This window comes from Notamacropus eugenii, chromosome 5 (assembly GCF_028372415.1).
Source record: "Notamacropus eugenii isolate mMacEug1 chromosome 5, mMacEug1.pri_v2, whole genome shotgun sequence".
Classification (NCBI taxonomy): domain Eukaryota; kingdom Metazoa; phylum Chordata; class Mammalia; order Diprotodontia; family Macropodidae; genus Notamacropus; species Notamacropus eugenii.
In genome coordinates this window covers 354363542-354385976 of record NC_092876.1, presented here as the reverse complement: position 1 = coordinate 354385976, position 22435 = coordinate 354363542, and the positions used below count along the sequence as shown (strand labels likewise).

General features: G+C 38.4%; 1 protein-coding gene across 1 annotated transcript in view; it reads right to left on the bottom strand.

Annotated features, from left to right (window-relative positions):
* The window catches only part of CFAP44 (cilia and flagella associated protein 44), a 138871-nt gene that overhangs the window by 70461 nt on the left and 45975 nt on the right, over nt 1-22435 (bottom strand). The window contains exons 8-15 of the mRNA XM_072613986.1: nt 19726-19890; nt 13231-13386; nt 11968-12015; nt 11017-11116; nt 8974-9068; nt 6404-6613; nt 5103-5213; nt 2197-2349 (exon numbers count right to left, since the gene is read on the bottom strand). Of these exons, the coding sequence (XP_072470087.1) occupies nt 2197-2349; nt 5103-5213; nt 6404-6613; nt 8974-9068; nt 11017-11116; nt 11968-12015; nt 13231-13386; nt 19726-19890 (1038 nt within the window). The remainder of the gene's footprint in view (nt 1-2196; nt 2350-5102; nt 5214-6403; nt 6614-8973; nt 9069-11016; nt 11117-11967; nt 12016-13230; nt 13387-19725; nt 19891-22435) is intronic.

The following is a 22435-nucleotide window of genomic DNA, read 5'->3' as shown; positions in this document are numbered from 1 at the left end:
GACTCAAGTGACTTACTAGGATGAATACAAGCATTTCTACTGAATGATGAAGGTTGCAACTTCTAATTGTGTCCACTTTCTCATTGGAACTGCTTGTGGAAGGTTGGGATAGGGTTGGTCAATGGCATTTGAAGTTTGATCACTTTTGGCCACATCATTCTTCTCACCAAAAATGCCCATGGCAAGTAGAGAGGGAGGGCATGACATCTGGTTATGTCCTCTAATCTATGAACCTTTGCAATGCCAACTCATGGTTGCCCCTCTTGGCATTTCAAGCGGTTGGCATGTGAAATGCTCTTGACTTCAGCAAATAGAGGTTTGCCTTTTATTCAAGTTTTTGTTTGGCAAAATTTTAAGTGCCAGTAAGGAAATGACCAAAGACTATGGCCCAGTGACTATCCTTGACTATCCAGTCAACTAGTCAATTCTGATGGACCTGTTAGGATCCTGAAACTAAATACTAAAATACAAGCTATATCATATTGCACATATCAAAAGTACTATATTCATTTATACTATATCACATTATATTCATAGGGAATATTCCCACAAGACCTTAAATATTACCTCTTTTAGAGAAATACAAATAAAAATGGAAGGCTATTCTTAACATTTCTAAACCATGACAAAAGTCTTACATAAGCTATTACATTAGTCTTTAACATGAAGCATCTTATTTTCATTATTCATAATTCACATTTCAAAAAGGATAAAGGGAAATCATGAGAGAAATCCTCCTTAGTTTTTGAGTGACTCAATTACAACCTCAAACGCAAAACTTTTTTGTTGCAATAAGGGTATGAAGTTGCTAGCCTGAATAGGGTACACCTGGTAGTCAGAGAGTTTAAACAAACAATCCTCTTACTAACATTATATTCCAGTACCCTCAGGTAGAAGGGCAATTAGGTGGTGCCATGAATAGAGTGCTGGGCCTGGAGTCAGAAAAGCCATTTTCCTGAGGTAAAATCTGGTCTCAGACACTTCTCAGCTATGTGACTCTGAGCAAATCACTTCATCCTGTTTGCCTCAGTTTCCTCATCTGTGAAATGAGCTGGAGAAGGAAATGTGGCAGTACCTTTGCCAAGAAAACCCCAGATGGGGTTAATAAAGAGTCAGACATGACTGAAATGACTGAACAACAAACCTTCAGATAAGGGAATTTGTTTAGGCTGTTTCAGAGCAGCCCAAGGCATGAAAACAAAAGCCACTATCCTGAAGGTCAAAAAACAGTCAGCAAGGATATAAAAAAGCGAGGTGGCTACCCGAAGTCTCAGGACCTCTCTACCAAATGCTCAAAAATTACTTTTATGCTCCTCTTGCACAGAAGGCCTCATAATGAGATCCCAAGTCAATCCACCTGAAAGGAGAATTAACTCCAAATGCCCCCAATTTCTTTACTCCCAACAGTTCTAGGAGGTGCTGCTGGACCAAGAAGAGTTAACTCACACCTCCCTAGTGCCTGACTAGCACCAGATGGGTAATAAGAATAACTCTCTGATGTGTGCATATTGGGACACTTCCTAATTCTGGTGCCTTCTCTCTGTTAATTATTTCCTGTTCCTCCTGTATATATCATTTGTACACACTTATCCTGCATATATCTTATTCATAAATATTTTGCTTGTTTTATCCTCCATCACGTTGTTGAGGGACAGGGACTGTCTTTTGTCTTTCTTTGTATAGCCAGCATTAGAACAGTGCCTGGCACATAGTAAGCATTTAATAAATACTTATTGATTGACTAGCGGACCATGTGTGTTGTGGATCAGAGTTGAAGGCTTTGAGAATTGCTCCCTTAGAAATAAATCTCAATCTCTCTCTCTCTCTCTCCTCTCTCTCTCTCTCTCTCTCTCTCTCTCTCTGTCTCTCTCTCTCTCTCTGTCTCTCTCTCTCTGTCTCTCTCTCTCTGTCTCTCTCTCTCTCTCTGTCTCTCTCTCTCTGTCTCTCTCTCTCTGTCTCTGTCTTTTCCTCCATGAAAGTTAGAGGAGGGCACCTCATTTGAGGGAGGACAGGGAACAAAGGACCTCCCAGGGTTTGCAGCGTCATCCCAAGGCATCAACTCTCCATTACTGTCCCAGAATACCCCATCAGCCACCTTTCCTTCTATTGGGATAACTGTTCAAGTTTACCAAAACTTGGGATCTTGAAGAGGAGGGAGAAACCAGAAAGAGCATGCTTCACAGGGGCATTCCATACCAGGATCCTTGATTTGATGCTCATGAAGTGAAAACATTTCATAGGCAGGTCACTGATTTCAAAGGTTGGTAGAGTCTCCGTTTCCTTGGCTTCTGGGACAGGAACTTGAAGAACATAGCCATTTTCACAGAGAATCAAGAGAAAACTTTTTTCCTGAATGGGACAAAAGATAAAATTTTTAATAGCACCATATCACAAAAATATTAGCCCTGGCTAGCTTGTACTACTATACCTTAAAATTCAATGACATATGTGTCAATTTATCATAAGTTTACATGGTTTTTTCCATATAAAAGTTTATATAAAATTTCTATATAAATTTTTTCTACATAATTTCTATAAAAATGAAGGCAATTAGTTGGCACATTAGATGGGTGTTGACTCTGGAGTCAGGAGGACCTGAGTTCAAATCTGACCTCAGATATTTACTAACTATATAACACTGGGCAAGTCATTTAATCCTGTTTGTCTCACTCTCCTCATCTGTCAAATGAGCTGGAGAAGGAAACAGAAAACCACTCCAGTAAATTTGCCAAGAGAACCCCAAATAGACAAGAGTCAGACACAACTGAACCACAACAATTATTATTAAATTAAACCAGAAAACATAAGAAAGATGCCACTAAATAAACCACAGATTCTTTTCAGAGAGGTAAATGGCATTGGCAAAGCCTATTTCATTATGCAACCAAAGGGAACAAGAAATACTATTTCATGGAATACTTGCTCATCTCACCTTGCAGTGCTCATGATAAGCATAAGGAAACATAGCATCATGAAGATAAAGAGGTAGAGAAATTCTGTGAAGAGTTTAAGAAGTCCCTTCAAACTGCATCAAAATATAGCCTGGACCTCAGTGATTTTGATAGAAAGGTCATCAAGGAAGAAGATAACAAAAAAAATTCTTAGAAAATATGACTTAAGATCAAGAAATAAATGAGGCCAAAGACCCACAGACTAGTCAGGAGACCTATGTCTATATTTCATGAAGACTTGATTCAAGAAAAAACTTAGTAGATCTGGTGAAAGAAAGAAAGAGAAAAGGAGAGAGGAAAGAAGGAAGGAAGGAAAGAAAAAAGAAAGGAAGGAAGGAAGAAAAAGAGAGGGAGTGTAGGAAAGAGGGAGGGAGGGACAAAGGAAGAAAGAAAGAGAAATTGGTTTTATTTTAACAGACAGTAAACAACTGGTTATGAATTTTTAGAGTCATTTCAAAGCCAGCTATCTATATCTATGTACAGTCTTGGATCCTTGACTGGTTAGAGCAAAGGTCAAATACCATATTAAATCTGAAAGAAAAGATTAAATAAATTATTGAATCTGAAAGGGGAAAATAGAAAAAAGTGAAGACACTGACTCTAGTTATCACTAATTCTATTAGAAATTTAATCATTCTGAAATAGTTATTGTAATGAGGAAGCCAAAAGAGCCCCCAAACAATGCCAGTCAAAAAATACCTGACCTTCCTGTCAATGGAGAGACAAAGTTGTTAAACCAATATTTCTAACCTTGGGCTATCACTTGGTTTCCCTGAGTTTCAGTTTTTTCATTTGAAAAATTAGGGGGGCCATATTAGATGCCCTTAGAGGTCTCCTTTAGCTCTAGATCCATGAGCCTATGATCCAATTTAAAACATAACCTTAATCACAAAACATCATGGAAACAGATCATGGAAAAATAACAACAGCTTTATCTCACAAAGTAGCAAAAAAACATGTGGTGTGATCCCATGTTAAGTTGCTTAAATATACAACTGCTCTCAATAACATTTACATTTGAAACTGGAAGGTGTTCCATACATAATAGAGATTTTGTACATAAAAACTGAAAGATGTTTCATCAATAATAGGTATTTCACATATAAAGATATTTTGTAAACAAATAAATGTGAAATGCAACAGAGCTGCCAGGTCACATTTCTGTGATAATCTGTTCTCATCACTGATGACCACGAACTACCCACTATAGGATTCTAACACCTCAGTACTTAACGTGCTATGTGAGGAAGTGGAAATGATATTTAAGAAGATGAAGAAGCAAAACACTGTGCACAGTATCAGCAATACTGTGCGATGATCAGTTATGAATGACATAGCTCTTCTCAGCAGCCCAAAGATCCAAGGAAAGTACAAAGGACTCAGATAAAGAACCGATGGCCTCTGAATGTACATCGAAGCATACTTTTCTCACTTACTTTATTCTTTTTTGTGGCTTTTTTTTCTTTTTATCTGTTTCTTCTTTCACAATTGTGACTAATACAGGAATATGTTTTACATAACAACACATGCATAGCCTGCATCAGATTGCCTGCCATTTTCCGAAGAGGGGAGGGAGGGAGAAAAATTTGGAACTCAAAATCTTGTAAAAATGAATGTTAAAAAATTGTCTTGAGATATAATTGGGAAAAACATAAAATACTATTAATTTTTTTTAAAAGAAGATGAAGAAGCTAGGAAGAGGGTGTGGACCTAACCAAATAAATATAGAAGGAATCTATTTTGAAGGGGTACAATGTTAAAGACATGCAAGGACCTCTTTTCAAGCTATCCCAAAGTGTGGAAGATTCCACAAAAATGGAAAAGAATACAGAAAATATAATTTCACACACACAAAAAAAAAGGTGACTGAAAAGACATCAATCAGCAACAACCAACCCAATGGCAATTTTATTATTTCTACAAAATTCACAAAGTGAGCATTTTCAATAAATATTGAATGAATGAAAAAAAATGAATGAAGGAATGACAGAGGTCTCTGAGATAAACTTCTACAATATTTTTCTCAAGAGTTTAAAGAGGTTTATATACTAACTCAAAAGTAAGTAAGTAAGTCTTTTATTCCCTAGACTCACCTACCCTTCCCTCTATTTAAATGGGATTTGGGGAAGAAGAAAAATACTCATTACTTACATAAGATTTTGGAGTCCACACTAACTGTGTAACAGGCCCAGGAACATTAATATAACCAATTGGCTCATACTGTTTGCCCACAACAAAGAAGAAAACAGTTTTGTCTTTACTCTGTGAAAGGAAACCAACAAAAATACAGAGCTGTTAGTTTAAATCTATTTCATGGTGAACAACGCTCATGAACGCCTTTATCCACTTTTGATATGCTTTCATTGCTCCATTGGTTTCACAAAAATTACTGGACTCCACAGGGGAGAACTAAGACCAACCAATAAGAGTCGTAGGAAAGAGATTTGGTTTTCAATCAAGGAAAGACTTCTTAACAGAGCCATTCAAAAATGGAATGGACTGGCTTCTGAAGGAATGAGTTTCCTGTCGCTGAAAGAGCTAAAGAAAAGGCTGGGTGATCAGAATTCTAAGAGATTTGGGAGATCTTTAAGAGATCTGAGATAAGGGAGAGGGAATTCTTGCATTCCACAGAAGGTTCAACTAGATGACTCTAAGATTCTATGACATCCTTTCTTAATTGTTGCCTAAAGAATTTACATAAGACATTCACATAATTGCAGTTCTTAATAAACTATGCTCCAGGAAAGCATTGACATTGTGTCAACAGCCTCTTGTGTGATTCTCAGCTAAAAAAAATTCTATTCGTTCTAAATGAAAGAATATATTAGAATCCAAGGAGCAAAAGTCAGTTTAATCTTTAGAGGGAAATCTAAATTGAAAGGAAGTATAGATTTCACCTGTTAGTTTCAGTTCACTCTAAGACAACAATGGGCTGTGGGATGGAGTACAAGACGTAGAGTCAGGAAGACCTGAGTTTCAATCCTGCCTAGCTGTGTGACCCTGGGCCTCTCTATGCTTCAGTTTCCTCATCTGCAAAATGTAATTCCCTGTGGATAATAATAGCACCTTTTTCCCCTCCCAGGTGGTTAAGGGGATCAGATGAGTCAGCATATGTATAATGTTGAGTAAGTCACTTAAATGTTGTTTGCCTCAGTTTCCTTAATTGTAAAATGGGGATAATATCACCTCCCTCTCAGGGTTGTTCTGCAAATCAAATGAGCTAACATTAGTAAAGCATTGAGCGCAGTGCCTCTTATATTACATATCATATAATATATAAGTGCTAGCTGTCAATGTCAGTATCATCGTCATCATCGTCATCATCATGATCACCACCAGCATCACAATTATGATCACTTTTATTTTAGACAAGATTATATACAATGAGATTGGCAAATACCGGCAGAGTAGCTATGGACTTTCCATTAGAAACATCACACCATTTGGCTCACCCCTGTGGCGAGGACCTCTCCATTTTGTTCGTATGCTATCGTTGTCACAGCTTCTGTATGAGGCTTGAGAGCCTGTTTCAGTCGGAGCTGGGCGGCTTTCACCTTCCTCCTCCCGGCAAAGATAATAAGCCCGCTGGGATCAAAAAGCTCCAGGAGGCGAATGACCCCATTCTCAAACCCTGCCACAATGACCCCTCCTCGGTAGCTCACCTTAGGAACAAGCAGAATGCAGAAGTGTCATGACAAAGGGGTCTCCTCCAACCCCTCCCCTAGACTTTGTTGAATGATTTTTCACATATACTGGGGAGTCTCTCGTCTAGATCTAGATACCTTTTACTTCCTCTTCTGGCAACTCATACCCACCACCAGGCCACATTCCAGCTCCTTACTAGATTCTGGGCAGTCTGTGACAATATCTGAATCCTTACTTTTTGACAAGGTTTTCAGAAAGCTAAAGTATGTCAAGGGTCAGACTGGTCACCCCAAGAGGCAGTCTAGTGTAAGAAATAGAGAGCTGGCCCGAGAGCCAGAGAGATTTGGGCTCAAGTCCCCATCAGCTGCGTGACCATTAGGCACTCTGTAAGTTTTAGTTTCCTCATCTATAAAATGGGAATAATGTTTGCAATATCTACCTTACAGGGCTATTCGAAGGAAAATATCTTGTAAATCTTAAAGTATGATAAAAAATGTAACTTGGTACCAAGTCTAGGTAGCTATGAGAGTTCTCAAAAAAAGAAACAGATATGTCTGGAAGCGTTCTCACTAAGTCAGCATGACAGATGAGTGGCCTCGATTTCTATTTGAATTCTAGCCCAGGGCACTGAGAGATCAAGTGATTTGCCCAAGGTCACAGAATATGTGTGTGCACATATGTATATACACACACATATACATGCACTTGTGTATCTACTTATCTACATATACACATGTTTGTGCATACACATATACATGCATACTACACGTGTGCAGTATATGTAGCATAGTATCTGTGTGTGTGTTATATATATGTATATGTGGTGATTACTGTCATTCAGTTATTTTTCAGTCACATCTGACCCCCATTTGGGGTTTTCCTGCCAAAGATACTGGCGTGGTTTGTCATTCCCTTTTCCAGCTCACTTTATAGATGAGAAGCTAAAGCAAACAGGCTTAAATGACTTGGCCAAGTTCACACAGCTAGTTAGTGTTACAGGCCACATTTGAACTCAGAAAAATGAGTCTTCTTGAATCCAGGTCCAGTATTCTACCCCCTGCCCACTTAGCTCTGTGTGTGTGTGTGTGTGTGTGTGCGTATAAATCTATATCTATATACATAGGTATATCTGTCTGCATTTGTATGTGTATATGTGCACATATACATATACCTACACACACATACCAGAGATTAGACTTAAACCTAAGACTATCTGACACTGAAACCCCTCTTTATCTACTCTACCACACTGTCTTTTTGTTATATTTCAAAGTTGAGCAATCTGACCTTGTGACATACCTTAGCTCTCAACTCTGTAAGGGGACAGCTAGGTGGCACAGTAGACAATATGCCAGGCCTGGAGTCAGAAAGACTCACCTTCCTGACTTCAAATCTGGCCTCAGACACTAGTTGTGTGACCTTGGGCAAGTCACTTCACCCTATTTGCCTCAGTTTTTTCATCTTGTAAAATGAGCTAGAGAAAGTAATGGCAAACCACGCCAGTATCTTTGCCAAGAAAATCCTACGTGGGGTCATGAAAAGTCAGATATGACTAAAAAAAACCCAGCTGAATAACACTTCTGTAAAATGGGAATAATGATGATTTTTTTGGCCTATCTGTCAAGGTTATTGTAAGATTATATACATGTATGTGTGTGTGTGTATGTATATGCACACACATATGTATATATATACACACATGTGTGTATATATAAAATTATTGCCATACCTGAGTTATATGGCTTAAAATAGGTTTATATTTCTCTGGTGCTATAGAATATTCCAAAACCAGTTTACCAAATGATTTCATTCATGCCCTATATGAACAATAAATTATAAGTTGCTATTTGTATGTGTGGAGCACTTGGGATCATGCTAGAATCATCAAACTATATGAACATCCTGGCAGTCTGAAGCTTCAGTTTCTGGCCCATTCTGATGTTATCACTGTTCAACCCTAGAACCTACTTATTGTCCTGGTCCCACCATAAGTCTCTTCTTTTGTCTCTGTTCTGGTTAGCTTGTATCTGGTTGCCCCATTTTACCCTAAAACAAACCATCATCAAGCAAAGATTCAAGTGGATGAAAGATGGGTAAACAAGGTTCTACTTTCTTTCCCAAAAATGCCTTGCTTGAAAATAGTCTCACGCAGGAATTTCACTAGCACTAACATTTCCACAAAAGGATGATCAGAAACCACCCCACAGTGAGGCCTGGAGATGACTTCAATTACCTTCACAGCAGGTGAATCTTTACAAAGCCTCAATGAAATAAACTTCTTAAAAACTGTCAGGATATACCTGGGCTGCAATGGAATAATACTAATGTAGTGTTTATTAGGGGATCCTGCTTGGGTCCATTTAACAAGAAGGTTTACCGCTCGGGGGGCCCAGACAAGGGCTGTTCCTCCTTCTTTGAAATCCATCTGGGCCAAAAAAATTTTAGAAGCAAAGTCAAAGATGCGTACTGAGCCTACGAGAGAGAGGGAGAGAGAGAGAGAGAGAGAGAGAGAAAGAGAGAGAGAGAGAGAGAGAGAAAGTGAGTTATCTTACATCTACTAATTTTTATTAATTATGATTTTATCTAAATAATACAGATTTCATGAATAAACTACCTGAAATGAAAATTCAAAGCCCTTTCTTAGCTTTCTTAATTTGCAATCTTTGCCTTTGGAAAACTTCGTATAAGAATGGCTAATGAAGAATCACAGATTATTGCATATGGTGGTAGGAGAAGGGTATATACATTTACTAAGTGTCTGCTGTGCTGGGAACTGTGCTAAACACTTTACAAACATGATCTCATTTCATAGAAAGAGCCCTGGCAAGTCAGGAGCCATGGGTACCACTCCTGGGTCTACTACTAGTCATTAGACAGCTAAGTAGCACAGTGCCTCCCGGGCCTGGAGTCAAGAAGACTCATTTTCATGGGTTCAAATTCAACCTCAGACACTTGCTAGCTGTGTGACCCTGGGCAAGTCATTTCACCCTGCTTGCATCAATTCCTCATCTGTAAAGGAGCTGGAAAAGAAAATGGCAAAATTCCAGTATCTTTACCAAGAAAACCCCAAATAAGGTCAACAAGAGTCAGACACAACAACTCTCTAGCTTATTAGATTACCATGAGTAAAGTCATTTCATCTCTGTGGGCCTTACTCTCCTTATCTACAAAGTGAATTGTTAAACAGACTTTTTTCTTCAAGAAAGCTTCCCCATTGTACAGGGATTATAAATGCTTGCTGACAGACTGATTGGTTTCTGTCTGACTCCAGACTACTTCTCCAAGATTATTCCACACAATCCCCCTAAATCTTTGTACCCCCTTGCCAGAAATGCTCTCCCTCCTCATAACTGCTTCTTTCAATGCTCCCAGGTCATGGAAAGGCTTTCCTGGAACACCTGATACTTGGTGCTCTCTCCTTCCTTGTGCACTCTTGTATTTTGTGTTTGGGACGTCTGTACCTATTGCTAATAGCCTGACCCCAGCCCACCTCAGCTTTTGGGGTGAGTAAAAGGTAAAATGTCTGAGGAAACAAAGATCTTATCATTCGAACATATCGATTTGTTTAGCAATGCATGCCAATTACCCAACCAACTGGGACTAGAAGTCTTCCCCAGCTTAGGGCTGGACCCCAAATACTGGAGGAGAAAGACTTATAGACATTTAAAAACAGCCGAATAAAACCAGTTAATTAAAAGGAAACAGTACAACATTAGGTAATCTGATTTCTAATTGGATGAAAGATTAGGGACATTACAAGTTGGGAGAGGGAGAATGAACAGGTACACTTCCCTGAATTTAGAAAAAAAGTTGTCCCACTCTCCCCAAGTGTCTGTAAACAATCAAAGGAACATAGGAACAACTGATTGGTCGGCATGGAGCCAATTTTCGCATAAGACATATGAGTTGCTTGCAATGAACCATTGTGATAAAACTCCTTGTACTAATATGCAAATCTGACCAGATTTCTGGGCAGTGTAGCCTCTGTCTTCTTTCCAAGTCACCTCTCCCATGAATCCTTTCCTTACCCCATAGCTGCTAGTGCCTTGTCTCTGAAAACCCCTTGAACGTATTTGGTATATATTTGAATGTGTACATATTAATTCTCCTTGCGTTTGGGAAATAATGTCCTAGAGGACAGGGGCCTTTTTATTTTGGTCTTTGCATCCCAAATACCTGACTCAGTGCCGGCCACAAATGACTATGTGTTGACTGAGTTTAACTCGTTTTAAAAAATAAAGTTGTTGAATTCTGTCTTGCAAGCAATCCCAACCATTTTCTTTACCTCCACTAAAGGCAATACAATCAGTGACTAGCTCATGAACATTTTTTGACTAACTATAAACTATAGAGGTTTTTTTTCAGAAAAATAATCAGATTTTTTAAAACAACTTTGATAGGAAAGAATAGGCATACATACAGTCATGGGACGTAGTGGCCATAAGATAGGTGAAGGGAGAGACAACCAGGGCGGTGATAGGTCCAGTGTGGAAAGAAAACAGGCGTTTTGGATCTTGGGTCTAAAGAACAGAACAGAAATAATCCCTTCTAGAACTGAAAACTAGGTTAATAAGGAGTTAAAGGCCAGTTTGAACACACAGAAGTACTACTACGTATAAAAAGTCAGTTTAGTACTGACTCTGGAATTCGAGGAATCAAGACCTCTAAGCCATTTAACTTCTCTGTGTGTCTCAGTTTCCTCATCTGTAAAATGAGCAGGCAGTGGAGTTGGACTAGATATCCTCTGAAATTTCTTTCAGATTTTAGATAGGTGATTTTACAAAACATCTGTAATTTTAAAACAATTAGCTCTCCCAATTTTCTGCTAAAATTGCCTCCTGCTCAATAAAATCATGGGGTTCCTGCCATTATCTCAATATTTAAGAATTTAGATATTACTTTTCCAAAAACTTCCAGGAAAAAAAGAATAAAAGACAAATGTCAGAATATAAGGCATTTTTCTCCGATGGAAAATTGTCATTTTTTCACCTATAAACATAAAATTTAAAAAGTTGAGGACTGAAAATAATCAAAAATAAAGAAATGAAGGGTCATTTCTTTAAATGATGTATTCCATAAAAGTATATCTATATCATCTGAAGATATGAAATATGCAAACACTGTAAATCACTAACTAAAATGAAAGGTTGTTATTAAAGTTTAAATTGGGTGGGACTTCACAGAATCTCATGTGCAACACATTTTTGATACATGAGGAAATTCTGGGTGGGTTCCAGAAACACTATTACTAGCATGTAAAGAAATGCCCTCTAATATCTCACAAAAACAAACAACAATTTTTCTTTTTAAAAAAATCACAATCTGAGCAGTTAGTTATAAGAAGAAAAAAAATCAAAGGAAGGAAACTTACTATGTTTGAAAAACTAAGATCCAGCTTCCATATAGCGCCATTTGCATCCTAAATAAATAAAGCAAAATATTTTCAGATATTTCTAACAATTTGACTTTTTAATTAACCCTTCTCAAAAGAAGATTTTAATGACTTTAGTTAATGCAAAGAGCTTTAAGGTAAAAAAATATTTCTACCATACTCTATAAATGATAATAATAATATATCCCTGAATGCTTGTATAACCAGCTAGCTGTTTACAATTTGTTTGAAGCTTTGATCAAAGCACCTTCCATTAAACTCTCCAAATGCAAATGAGAACTGAAGATTATTAACTGCACAGGAAACAAAACAGTCTAGGTAATACCTCTAGCCAATGGAATGGAATGAAGTCGTTCTGCTGGACTAACCAGTTTGCTGTGATGGAAAATGTAATTCAATAATAAACAGAACTCTGGGAACCCACTGGTAAAGTATCCAAAAGCAACTCCATAGTCACAGTGAATATCCATAAGCAGAGAATTACAGTATGCTGCCATGATTATTTTAAGGTTACCTTCAACTAATTCAATTCAGTTTCACAAAGTTAGTGAATATGGTCTCATTTAGATTTCTAATGTAGAGAATGACAGTTAGTCTTGCCTTTAAATCCCCAAAGCATTTATTAGAGCCTCAAAAAGCTATCTACCCTAAAGCCAGTCTGCGGTTAGGGCACTTTGTTATGCAGTTCATCTTCTATAGTCTTCCTAGCTGCCAGGCTGGCAAGTGTTTTTCCAATAGGTGTTGGAATTCATTCTGTGCTTAAAGAAAATCCCTATTATAGGCAGCTAGATGCTGCAGTGGAATTAGGAAGACTTCAGCTGAAATCCAACTTCAGACACTACGGTGTGGCCTTGAATAAGTTACTGAACCTCTGACTGACTCATTTTCCCTCATCTGTAGAATAGGAATAATAATAGCACCTGCCTCAAAGAATCATTGTGAGGATCAAATGAGATAATATTTTGAAAATGCTTGACATCCTTAAAGTGCCATATAAGCACTAGTTATTATTATTAGGACAATCTGAGCTAATCAGCAGCTGAATGGACTCTTGGTGCTGACCCTGATCAATCAAGAAAAAAAATGTCCAGTGAGATTCCCAACCTCAGGGTAAATGAAATCTTTCAATGTAGCAAACATGGCAAAGGAATTTTTGACAAATAATGATGCCACAAACAAGTTTACCTACTTAATACAAACATCTAATACATGCAAAAGTCTAGGGAGGAGAATCGTTCTTACCTGAGCGTACCAGATAGAATTCCCAGGCTTAAATATTTTCACCATTGAGTAGAGCTTGACATTCTTGCCTACTTGCATTTCATTAATTGGCTCCATCTCTATCATTTCAGACTCATCGATAGCATCGGCGGTATCGATTGTCTCAAAGTCCCATATCTTTGCAAAATTAAAAGTAGGAGAAAAACGGCGTATTTTAATTTATAAGTAATTTCTATATATTAACATAGAAAAATTTCTATAAACTTAATTTTTTGCAGAATTAAAACTAGGAGAAAAGGAGGTATTTTAATCTATTAATAATTTCTATATATCAACATAGGAAAATTTCTATAAACATAATTCTTTGCAGAATTAAAAGTAGGAGAAAAGGGGGTATTTTAATCTATTAATAATTTCCATGTATTAACATATGAAAAGACAATCCCCACTTTTTTTTTTTATTAAACTTTTAACATTTATTTTCACACAATTTTGGGTTACAAATTTTCTCCCCTTTTTTCCCCCTCCCCCCCAGACCCAAGTTTTCTAATTGCCCCTGTGACCTATCTGCTCTCTCCTCTATCCTCCCTCCCTGCCCTTGTCTCCGTCTTCTCTTTTGTCCTGTAGGGCCGGATAGCTTTCTTGACCCCTTAACCTGTATTTCTTGTTACCCAGTGGTAAGAACATTACATTTGGTCCTAACACTTTGGGTTCCAACTTCTTTAGCTCCCTCCCTCTCTACCCCTTCCCCTTGGAAGACAGGCAGTTCAATATAGGCCATATCTGTTTAGTTTTGCAAATGATTTCCATACTAGTTGTGTTGTATAGGACTAACTATATTTCCCTCCATCCTGTCCTGTCCCCCATTACTTCTATTTTCTTATGGTCCTTTCCCTCCCCATGAGTGTCGACCTCATATTGCATTCTCCTCCCCATGCCCTCCCCTCTATCCTCCCCCCCATCCTGCTTGTGCCCCTGTCCCCCACTCTCCTGTATTATGAGATAGGTTTTCCTATCAGAATGAGTGTGCATTATATTCTTTCCTTTAGTGGAATGTGATGAGAGTAGATCTCATGTTTTTCTCTTGCCTCCCCTCTTTATCCCACCACTAATAAGTCTTTTGCTTGCCTCTTTTATGAGAGATAATTTGCCCCATATAACTTCTCCCTTTCTCCTCCCAATATTTCTCTCTCACTGCTTGATTTCATTTTTTTTTTTTTAGTATATGATCCCATCCTCTTCAATTCACTCTGTGCACTCTGTCTCTATGTATGTGTGCATGTGTGCATGTGTGTGTGTGTGTGTACTCCCACCCAGTGCTCAGATACTGAAATGTTTCAAGAGTTATAAATATTGTCTTTCCATGTAGGAATGTAAACAGTTCAACTTTAGTAAGTCCTTTACGATTTCTCTTTGCTGTTCGCCTTTTCATGGTTCTCTTCATTCTTGTGTTAGAAAGTCAAATTTTTTTTCCAGCTCTGGTCTTTTCATCAGGAAAATTTGAAAGTCTTCTATTTCATTGAAAGACCATTTTTTCTCCTGAAGTATTATACTCAGTTTTGCTGGGTAGGTGATTCTTGGCTTCAGTCCTAGTTCCTTTGACTTCTGGAATATCCTATTCCATTCCCTTCTATCCCTCAATGTAGAAGGTGCCAGATCTTGTACTATCCTGATTGTATTTCCACAATACTTGAATTGTTTCTTTCTAGCTGCTTGCAATATTTTCTCTTTCACCTGGGAATTCTGGAATTTGGCCACAATGCTCCTAGGAGTTTCTCTTTTTGGATCTCTTTCATGCGGTGTTCTGCGGATTCCTTGAATATTTATTTTGCTTTCTGGTTCTAGAATCTCAGGGCAGTTTTCCTTGATAATTTCGTGGAGGATGATGTCTAGGCTCTTCTTTTGATCATGGTTTTCAGGTAGTCCCAGAATTTTTACATTGTCTCTCCTGATTCTATTTTCCAGGTCAGTTGTTTTTCCAATAAGATATTTCACATTATCTTCCATTTTTCGAATCTGCGCGGTATGTTCTGAGATATCTGTCTTTCTCGAAAAGTCCAAAGCATCCATCTGTACCATTCCAGATTTGAGAGATCTATTTTCTTCAGTAAGCTTTTGAATCTCCTTTTCCATTTGGTTAATTCTGCTTTTGAAAGCATTCTTCTCCTCATTGGCCCCTTGCACCTCCCTTGCCAGCTGAGTTAGGCTAGTTCTCAAGGTGCCAATTTCTTCAAGATTTTTTTGGTTCTCCTTTAGCAGGGAGCTGATCTGTTTTTCATGCTTCTCCCTCATCCCTCTCATTTCCCTTCCCAGTCTTTCCTCCACCTCTCTAACTTGATTTTCAAAATTCCTCTTGAGCTCTTCCATGGCCCGAGCCCATTGGGTGGGCTGGGACACAGAATCCTAGATTTCTGTGTCTTTGCCTGATGGCAAGCATTGTTCCTCCCCATCAGAAAGGAAGGGAGGAAGTTTTTTTTCTCCGATAAAGTACCCTTCAATAGTTTTATTTCTTTTCCCTTTTCTTGGCATTTTCTCCACCTAGTGGCCTGACCTCTGAATGTTCTCCTCACACCCACCTCACCTCCTGGTCCTCCCAGCCAGCGTTTGGGGACTGAGATTCAAATGCTGCTTCCTGCCTTAGGATTTTTGGCGGGGGCAGGGCTGCTATTCAGTGTGAGAATTGAGTTCAGGTGCTGAGGTCAGGGGCAGGGCCGCCTCTCTGGCTCAATTCCCTCAGGAGGTTTATGCACAGACCTTCCACAATGGATCCAGGCTCCCGCTCGCTTTGGGAGCCCCCGTCCACAGCCGCCTCTCAGCCCCCACCTCCCGGGGGGGCCCGAGCCATGGGGGCACCTCACTCCCCTCTCAACTTGCCAAAGAGACTCTCTCACCTACCCCCGTCAGTCACCTGTTGGTGGGGGGCCCGTGCAGCTGCTGAAGATCCCGCCTCCAGATCCCTCTCAGAACTGTGTCTCTTGGAGCCGCGGCCGCCGTCGCTGCCGCAGGTCCGGGCTGGGCACCGTGTCTGCAGCGCGACGGACCTTTTGCGAGAGGTTTGCAGGTCCCTCTGTGGGTGGGGGACCCGCGTGGCCGCTGGAGATTCCGTCCTGTAGCCCTCTTGGATCTTTTTCTCACAGCGTCGCTGCCACGGTAGGGCTGCTCTCTTCTTCCCACCCCGGCGCCCAGTCCCCGGTGCGAAGGTCCCCCCGCAAGAGGTTTGCAGGTCTCTCCAGAACAGAAATCTCCCTCACTCCAATATTCCATGGTCTCTGGGTGCAGAATTCGCCCTGGGTTAGTCCCCTCTGCCGTTCTGTGGTTTGTGGGTTCGGAGCTATGTGTATGTACGTCTTTCTACTTCGCCATCTTGGCTCCGCCCCTCCAATCCCCACTTTTTTAAAATTAGTTGTAAAGCAGAGAAAAGTATAAACTGTTTGGACTTTTTTTATGATTGTTTTGTTTTTATTTCAGTGAACCTGCACTCCAAAATTCAGGTTGAAAGAGAACCCTTGCAGTTCACAATTTTGAAAATACGTTGCACCAAGTATTGACCTATGTTTCTCTCTACAGTTTCTTTGATCTGCCCTTTTGGCTCTCCAGGGTATATCAGGGAGAAAGCCTCTAATAGACGCTGTCTCTTGTTAAAACCCTACTGTAATTCAAGTCTCTGGTCAATCTCTTTTCCCTGATAGCTACAATCTTTGATTAACTTCTTTTTCAATCACATTCTATTTTCTTAATTGAACAGAATTTCATTTTCTTTCTTTCCTATTCCCACCCCATTGGGGGGAAAAAAAAGAAGCAAAATAAAATTTTGTAACAAATATGCATGGTCAAGTGAAACATTTTTTCCCTTGGCCGTACATCTCATTGTGCACCACAAGTTCGTCATCTCTCTTTTAGGAGAGGGACAGCATACTTTATTGTCAGTCTCTGGAATTAGGAATTCACAAGGTTTTGCTCTTCTGGAATCATTACAATCCTGATGACTAAAGTTGATCAGAATTTTTACAGCTTTCAAAATTGCTTGTTTTTAGGCTGTTGTCGCTTTAAAAACTCTATAAATTGTTCTCCTCGTCCTTTGTACGTCATTCGTCATCAGTTCGTACAAATCTTTATAATTGCTCGTTATTAAAACATTTATGTCATAGTATAAGTTGTTCCTCTGGTTTTGTTCCTTTCTGTCTCTACATCAGCTCATACATTCTTGCATGACTCTTGGAAATCATTTTCCTCATTTCTTGTGACAGGATACAATTCTATTGTATTGCTATACCACACAATGTGTTTAGCCATTTCCCAGATGATGACCATGGATCCCAGAGAAGTTGGCTTAGGACTGTGGTAAGTGGTTGCCTTGGCCTCCTTGAGAACTATCTCTTCATATAATAATTATTACATAATTATAATAATTATGTATTATAATAAACCATTTATTAGTTGAGTAGTGGCTCTTATTCTTGTAAGTTTGAAACTTTTCCTTATATATCTTGGAAATAAGACCTTTATCATAGAAACTTGCTGCAAAGATTTATTCCCATTTAATTGTTTTTCTTCTAATCTTAGCTTTATTGCATTTGCTTATGCAAAAACTTAAGTTTATGTAATCAGAACAAAATTATCCATTTTATTTTTTGTGATCCTCTCTATCCTGTGATTGGTCATGACCTTTTCTTCTATAGGGTTTTTTTTCTTGTTTCTCTAACTTGTTTATAATGTGACCTTTTTATCTAGGTCACACATCCATTTGGAGCTTCTCTTGGCATGAAGTATAAGGTACTGGTTTAAACTTAATTTCATTCATACTGTTGTCCATTTTTCCCTGATTTTAATCAAATTGTGAGTCCTTCTCTCAGTACCTGCTGTTTTTGTGTTTATCAAATCCCAGGCTACTAGATAGAGTTTCTTCTATATGGTGTATGCCTAATTTATCCCAATGATCAAACCTCCTATTTTTTAATCAGTACCCAATTGTTTTGAGAATTACTGCTTTGTAATACAGCTTGAGATCTCATATTGCTAGGTTCCTGCTTTTTTTTTCATTATTTCCCTTGAGATTATTCACTTTTGGTGCCTCGACATGAATTTTGTTATTATTTGTATAGTTCTGTAAAGTAATTCATTAAATAAGTAATATTGCCATTCTTCTCATATTAGCTAGGCCTATTTGTGTGCTATTCATGTTTCTCCAATTATTTAGGTCTGTCTTTATTTCTACAAACAATGGTTTGTAGCCCTATGTCTATAGTTTCTGTGTGTATCTTGGCAAATAAACTCCCAGGTATTTTACATATTCTTTGGTTACTTTAGCTGGAATTTCTCTTGCTCTCTCTCTCTCTCTCTCTCTCTCTCTCTCTCTCTCTCTCTCTCCTGAGTTTTCTTGATATATAGAGATGCGTGGTGAGTTTTGCTGAAGTTATTGTTTCAGTTACTTTTAGCTGAATTAGTTAGTCTTTGGGGTTCTTTAAGCACACTGACATCGTATCATCTGCAAAAGTGATCATTTTGTTTCTTTTTTACCTACTTTTATTCCCTCAGTTCACTTTTTTGTGTTTTCTTGCTCTGGACAGAATCTCTAGTACTATGTCAAACAGAAGGGATGGCCTATTGCAGGAAGGTTCCATGACTATCCTTTGCTCCTAGAAAATGCACCTCTCGCCCCAGGCTGCTAGGTGGTGCCAGAGGGCACAGAATACTGGGCTTGGAATCGGGAAGTCCTTGGGAAACAAACCCAGACTCATACACTTATTACTAGAAATGTGACTCTGGGCAAGTTACTTGGCCTCTGCCTCAGTTTCTTCACCTGTAAAGTGAGAACAATAACAGCGTCTACCTCGGAGGGTTGAAATGAGGACCAAAGGAAACCTTATCTGTAAAGTACTTAGCCCAGTACCTAGCACATAAAAGTTATTACTGTCATTTTTATTGATGACGCTTTTGTCTACTGCCTTTATTACGTCTAGACAGAAGTCTTTAATGTCCTAAGGCTATTGGCTCAAAAAAAAAAACAAACCATAAAAATCCCCAGGAATTGTCTTGGAAATTTTCAGTACTGTGATATCATATAATCAATTCCGTCTGGCAATTTATATCTCTTGCTATATGGGGCAGCTAGATGACACAGTGGATGGAGTGCTGGGACTAGAGTCAGGAAGACTCATCTTAATGAGTTCAAATCCATCCTCAGATACTTACTAGCTGTGTGACCCTGGGCAAGTCACTATTTGCCTCAGTTTCCTCATCTATAAAATGAGCTGGAGAAGGAAGTGGCAAACCACTCCTGTATCTCTGCCAAGAAAACCCTAAATGGGGTCATGAAGAATTGGACACAACTAGAAAAATAACTGAACAAGGAACATAAGAATTAAAGTGAGTCACCTCTTGTAGCACAATGCCAACAGTCTTTGAGAGAAATTCAACCACTTAGAAGTAATTATAACCGCTCTTATTTCCAACCATTAAGAAAAGAGATGGATTGCAAGAGCTCAAAAAAAAAGTCAAATCCACAAAGAAACTCACCCTAATGCATCCATCTTCTCCGGCCGTGATGACTTCTCCTTCATCTAGCATTATCTGATTAACGGGGCCAATGTGGCAGGTTTTCCGTGCATGTCGGCAAAGCTCTACCTTGATGAGGCCCCCCTCCCAGAGCAGCAAATTGCCCCACTCTGATCCTGTGAGCACCTTCAGGCATGGAGAAAAGAAATTAACATTCATTACTAAAGATGTGTGGTAAGAATTATAATTTCTTTTTAAGAAAATATTGTGCTAATAGATTATTCCATAAATGATTGGAGTGTTTGACAGAGCTAAGAACATGTAACAGGTAAAATGCCAACAGTGGTCCTCCATCACCTGCTCTAGGGCCATTGCCATGTTTTAAATCAAGAGTAGGATCTGAGTACTTCTCACACCATACATTCCTTCCTGTTCTCTTTTATCAGATCTTCTTTGGGTCAATTCAACTTATTTTTCTAACTTGTTTTCTACAGTCAGTTCATCACAGAGTTCTGCAGATTCATCCTTTAAAACGTGCTTCATATCCAAATCCTCTTTTCCATTTTCATGGATGTCACCCTCATTCAAGCCCTCACTATCTTAGGCCTGGATTGCTTAAACAGCCTCCTTTCTGACCTCTGACTCTCCTTCTAATCTGAGGGTTCTTAACTTGGAGACCATGGACCCCTAAGAGGTCTGTGGTTAGATTTCAAGGGGTTAATGAACTTGGGGTACAGAGTAGGGAATGACATCTTTTTTTCACTAACTTCCAATTGAAATTAGCATTTCCTTGGATTATTTAAAAACATTATTCTGAGGAGGGAGTCTATCCAGACCTTTCTCCAGACCACCAAACGGGTCCACGATACCAAAAAAGTTAAGAATTTTTGCTCTAATCCATCCTACATTCAGCACCAGACTAATCACTCTTCTGTTCAAAAACCGATTGAGGTTCTCAACTGTCTACCATATCAAGCATAAAGTATTCTGCCTGGCCTTCTGAGATGCTTCTTGGTGATCGGGCCCATTCTAGCTCACCTGATTTATTACTATTTCCTTGCATAAATTATTTGCTCCAACCAAGATAGTTTCCTCAGTGTCCCCCATATATGTCTAACTACTTCCTTCTGCTACCATGTTTATCCCCTTGTTCTTTCTTTATCTGGAAAGTTCTCTCTTTTTCTTTCTACCTATTCAAATACTGGTTCTTGAAGGCTAGACAAGTCCACTTCTTCCATGAAGTCTTCCCAGACTACTAAAACTTTCATCATTGTCTTCACTAGCTTTTAGGGACTATACTTGTCATTTTGTTATTTTGGGGGGGAAAGGGGAGTTGTATAATCTGTTTTTTAAAAATTCATTATTCTGTGGCTAGCAAAAAAAAGTTAAAAAAAAACAAAAGTATTTAAGTTCAATTTAGTCAATCCAATTTTTAAAATTTGGCTACATTTTTATCACTGGGTTGTTCTATATTCTTGCAAACTTAAGGCTAAAATCAGAATTTGCAGCTTTGGTTTTGCAAGGCTGGTATCAGAGATCATTTTTTCCACTAAGGAGTGTGCTACAATTTGAGTAGCTACCACTATGGTGGTATACAGATAGGGCTTCCTGTAAGCACAGAAAATTGAGAAAGATGTACTATAAGAATGATTTTCCACGGTTACACTATTTCCATTTTTAATATAATCATTTTTAACAAAATTAAAATTGCTAGTTGCTAATTATAAAGAGAAATGCATAATGCAGAGTTTCTAATTTGGTTTTTTTAAGGATCAAAGTTCTTTTATTTGATTTGCATTCTGAACATTAAAAAAAAAGGAAATGAAAATACCCATAAATGGAGATATATAATAATGGATTCTTCAGACTATTCAATCTAATGCCTACTTAGATACTGTCTGGTATTCACTAATTAATTGTCTCATTTGCATTAATCTTGTCTCTCTAACTAGATTATAAATTAAAAGAGGACAGAGTAAAAAATAAAATTATTTTTAATAAGTCCACTGATTAGATTTTTTAAAATGCATATATGGAAATAGAAGCAAAGGCAGATGATATCGGACAAATGCTAAAAATGGCATGGTTTCTTCAGAACACCATCAGAACAAACAACTTTGAAAGACTTAGGAACTCTGATCAATATAATGAACATCCACGATTCCAGGGTACTCATGAGAAAACATGCCACTTACCTCCTGATAGAGAGGATATGGACTCAAAGTGTAGACTGAGACATATTTTTTGCACATAGCCAAATACCATAGCATGTGTGCTCTCTACACTTCTGATGTAAACCTGCTCTGTGGCTCTTCTGGATCCTTATGCCTATTAGTAAAGAGAAACTCCTAGGAAACAACCTCTTTATCCTGTTCACCAGAAAACAATTACAGGCATCTACATTCAAAACTATCCTTATGCAGGATATGGGGAAAGTCTTATGGGACCGTCTTACGTGGTACCCAGCTCTCACCAACCTAGCAATAATACTCTGTAAGTTAATAGATTTAATGTAAATATAATTAAAATCCCTGGGTAATATTTTCATTAAAATATGGCAAAATTCATCAGGAAGAATAAGCAGATAAGAATATACTTGTAATGTTGAATTTACCCTACCACATATTATTGTATATTAATATGTAATCACATGTAATAGCATCTAGAAACCCAAAGTACTAAGAATGTCTATTGTGCAAACTATAATAAGTTGTTGAATGGATATTATACT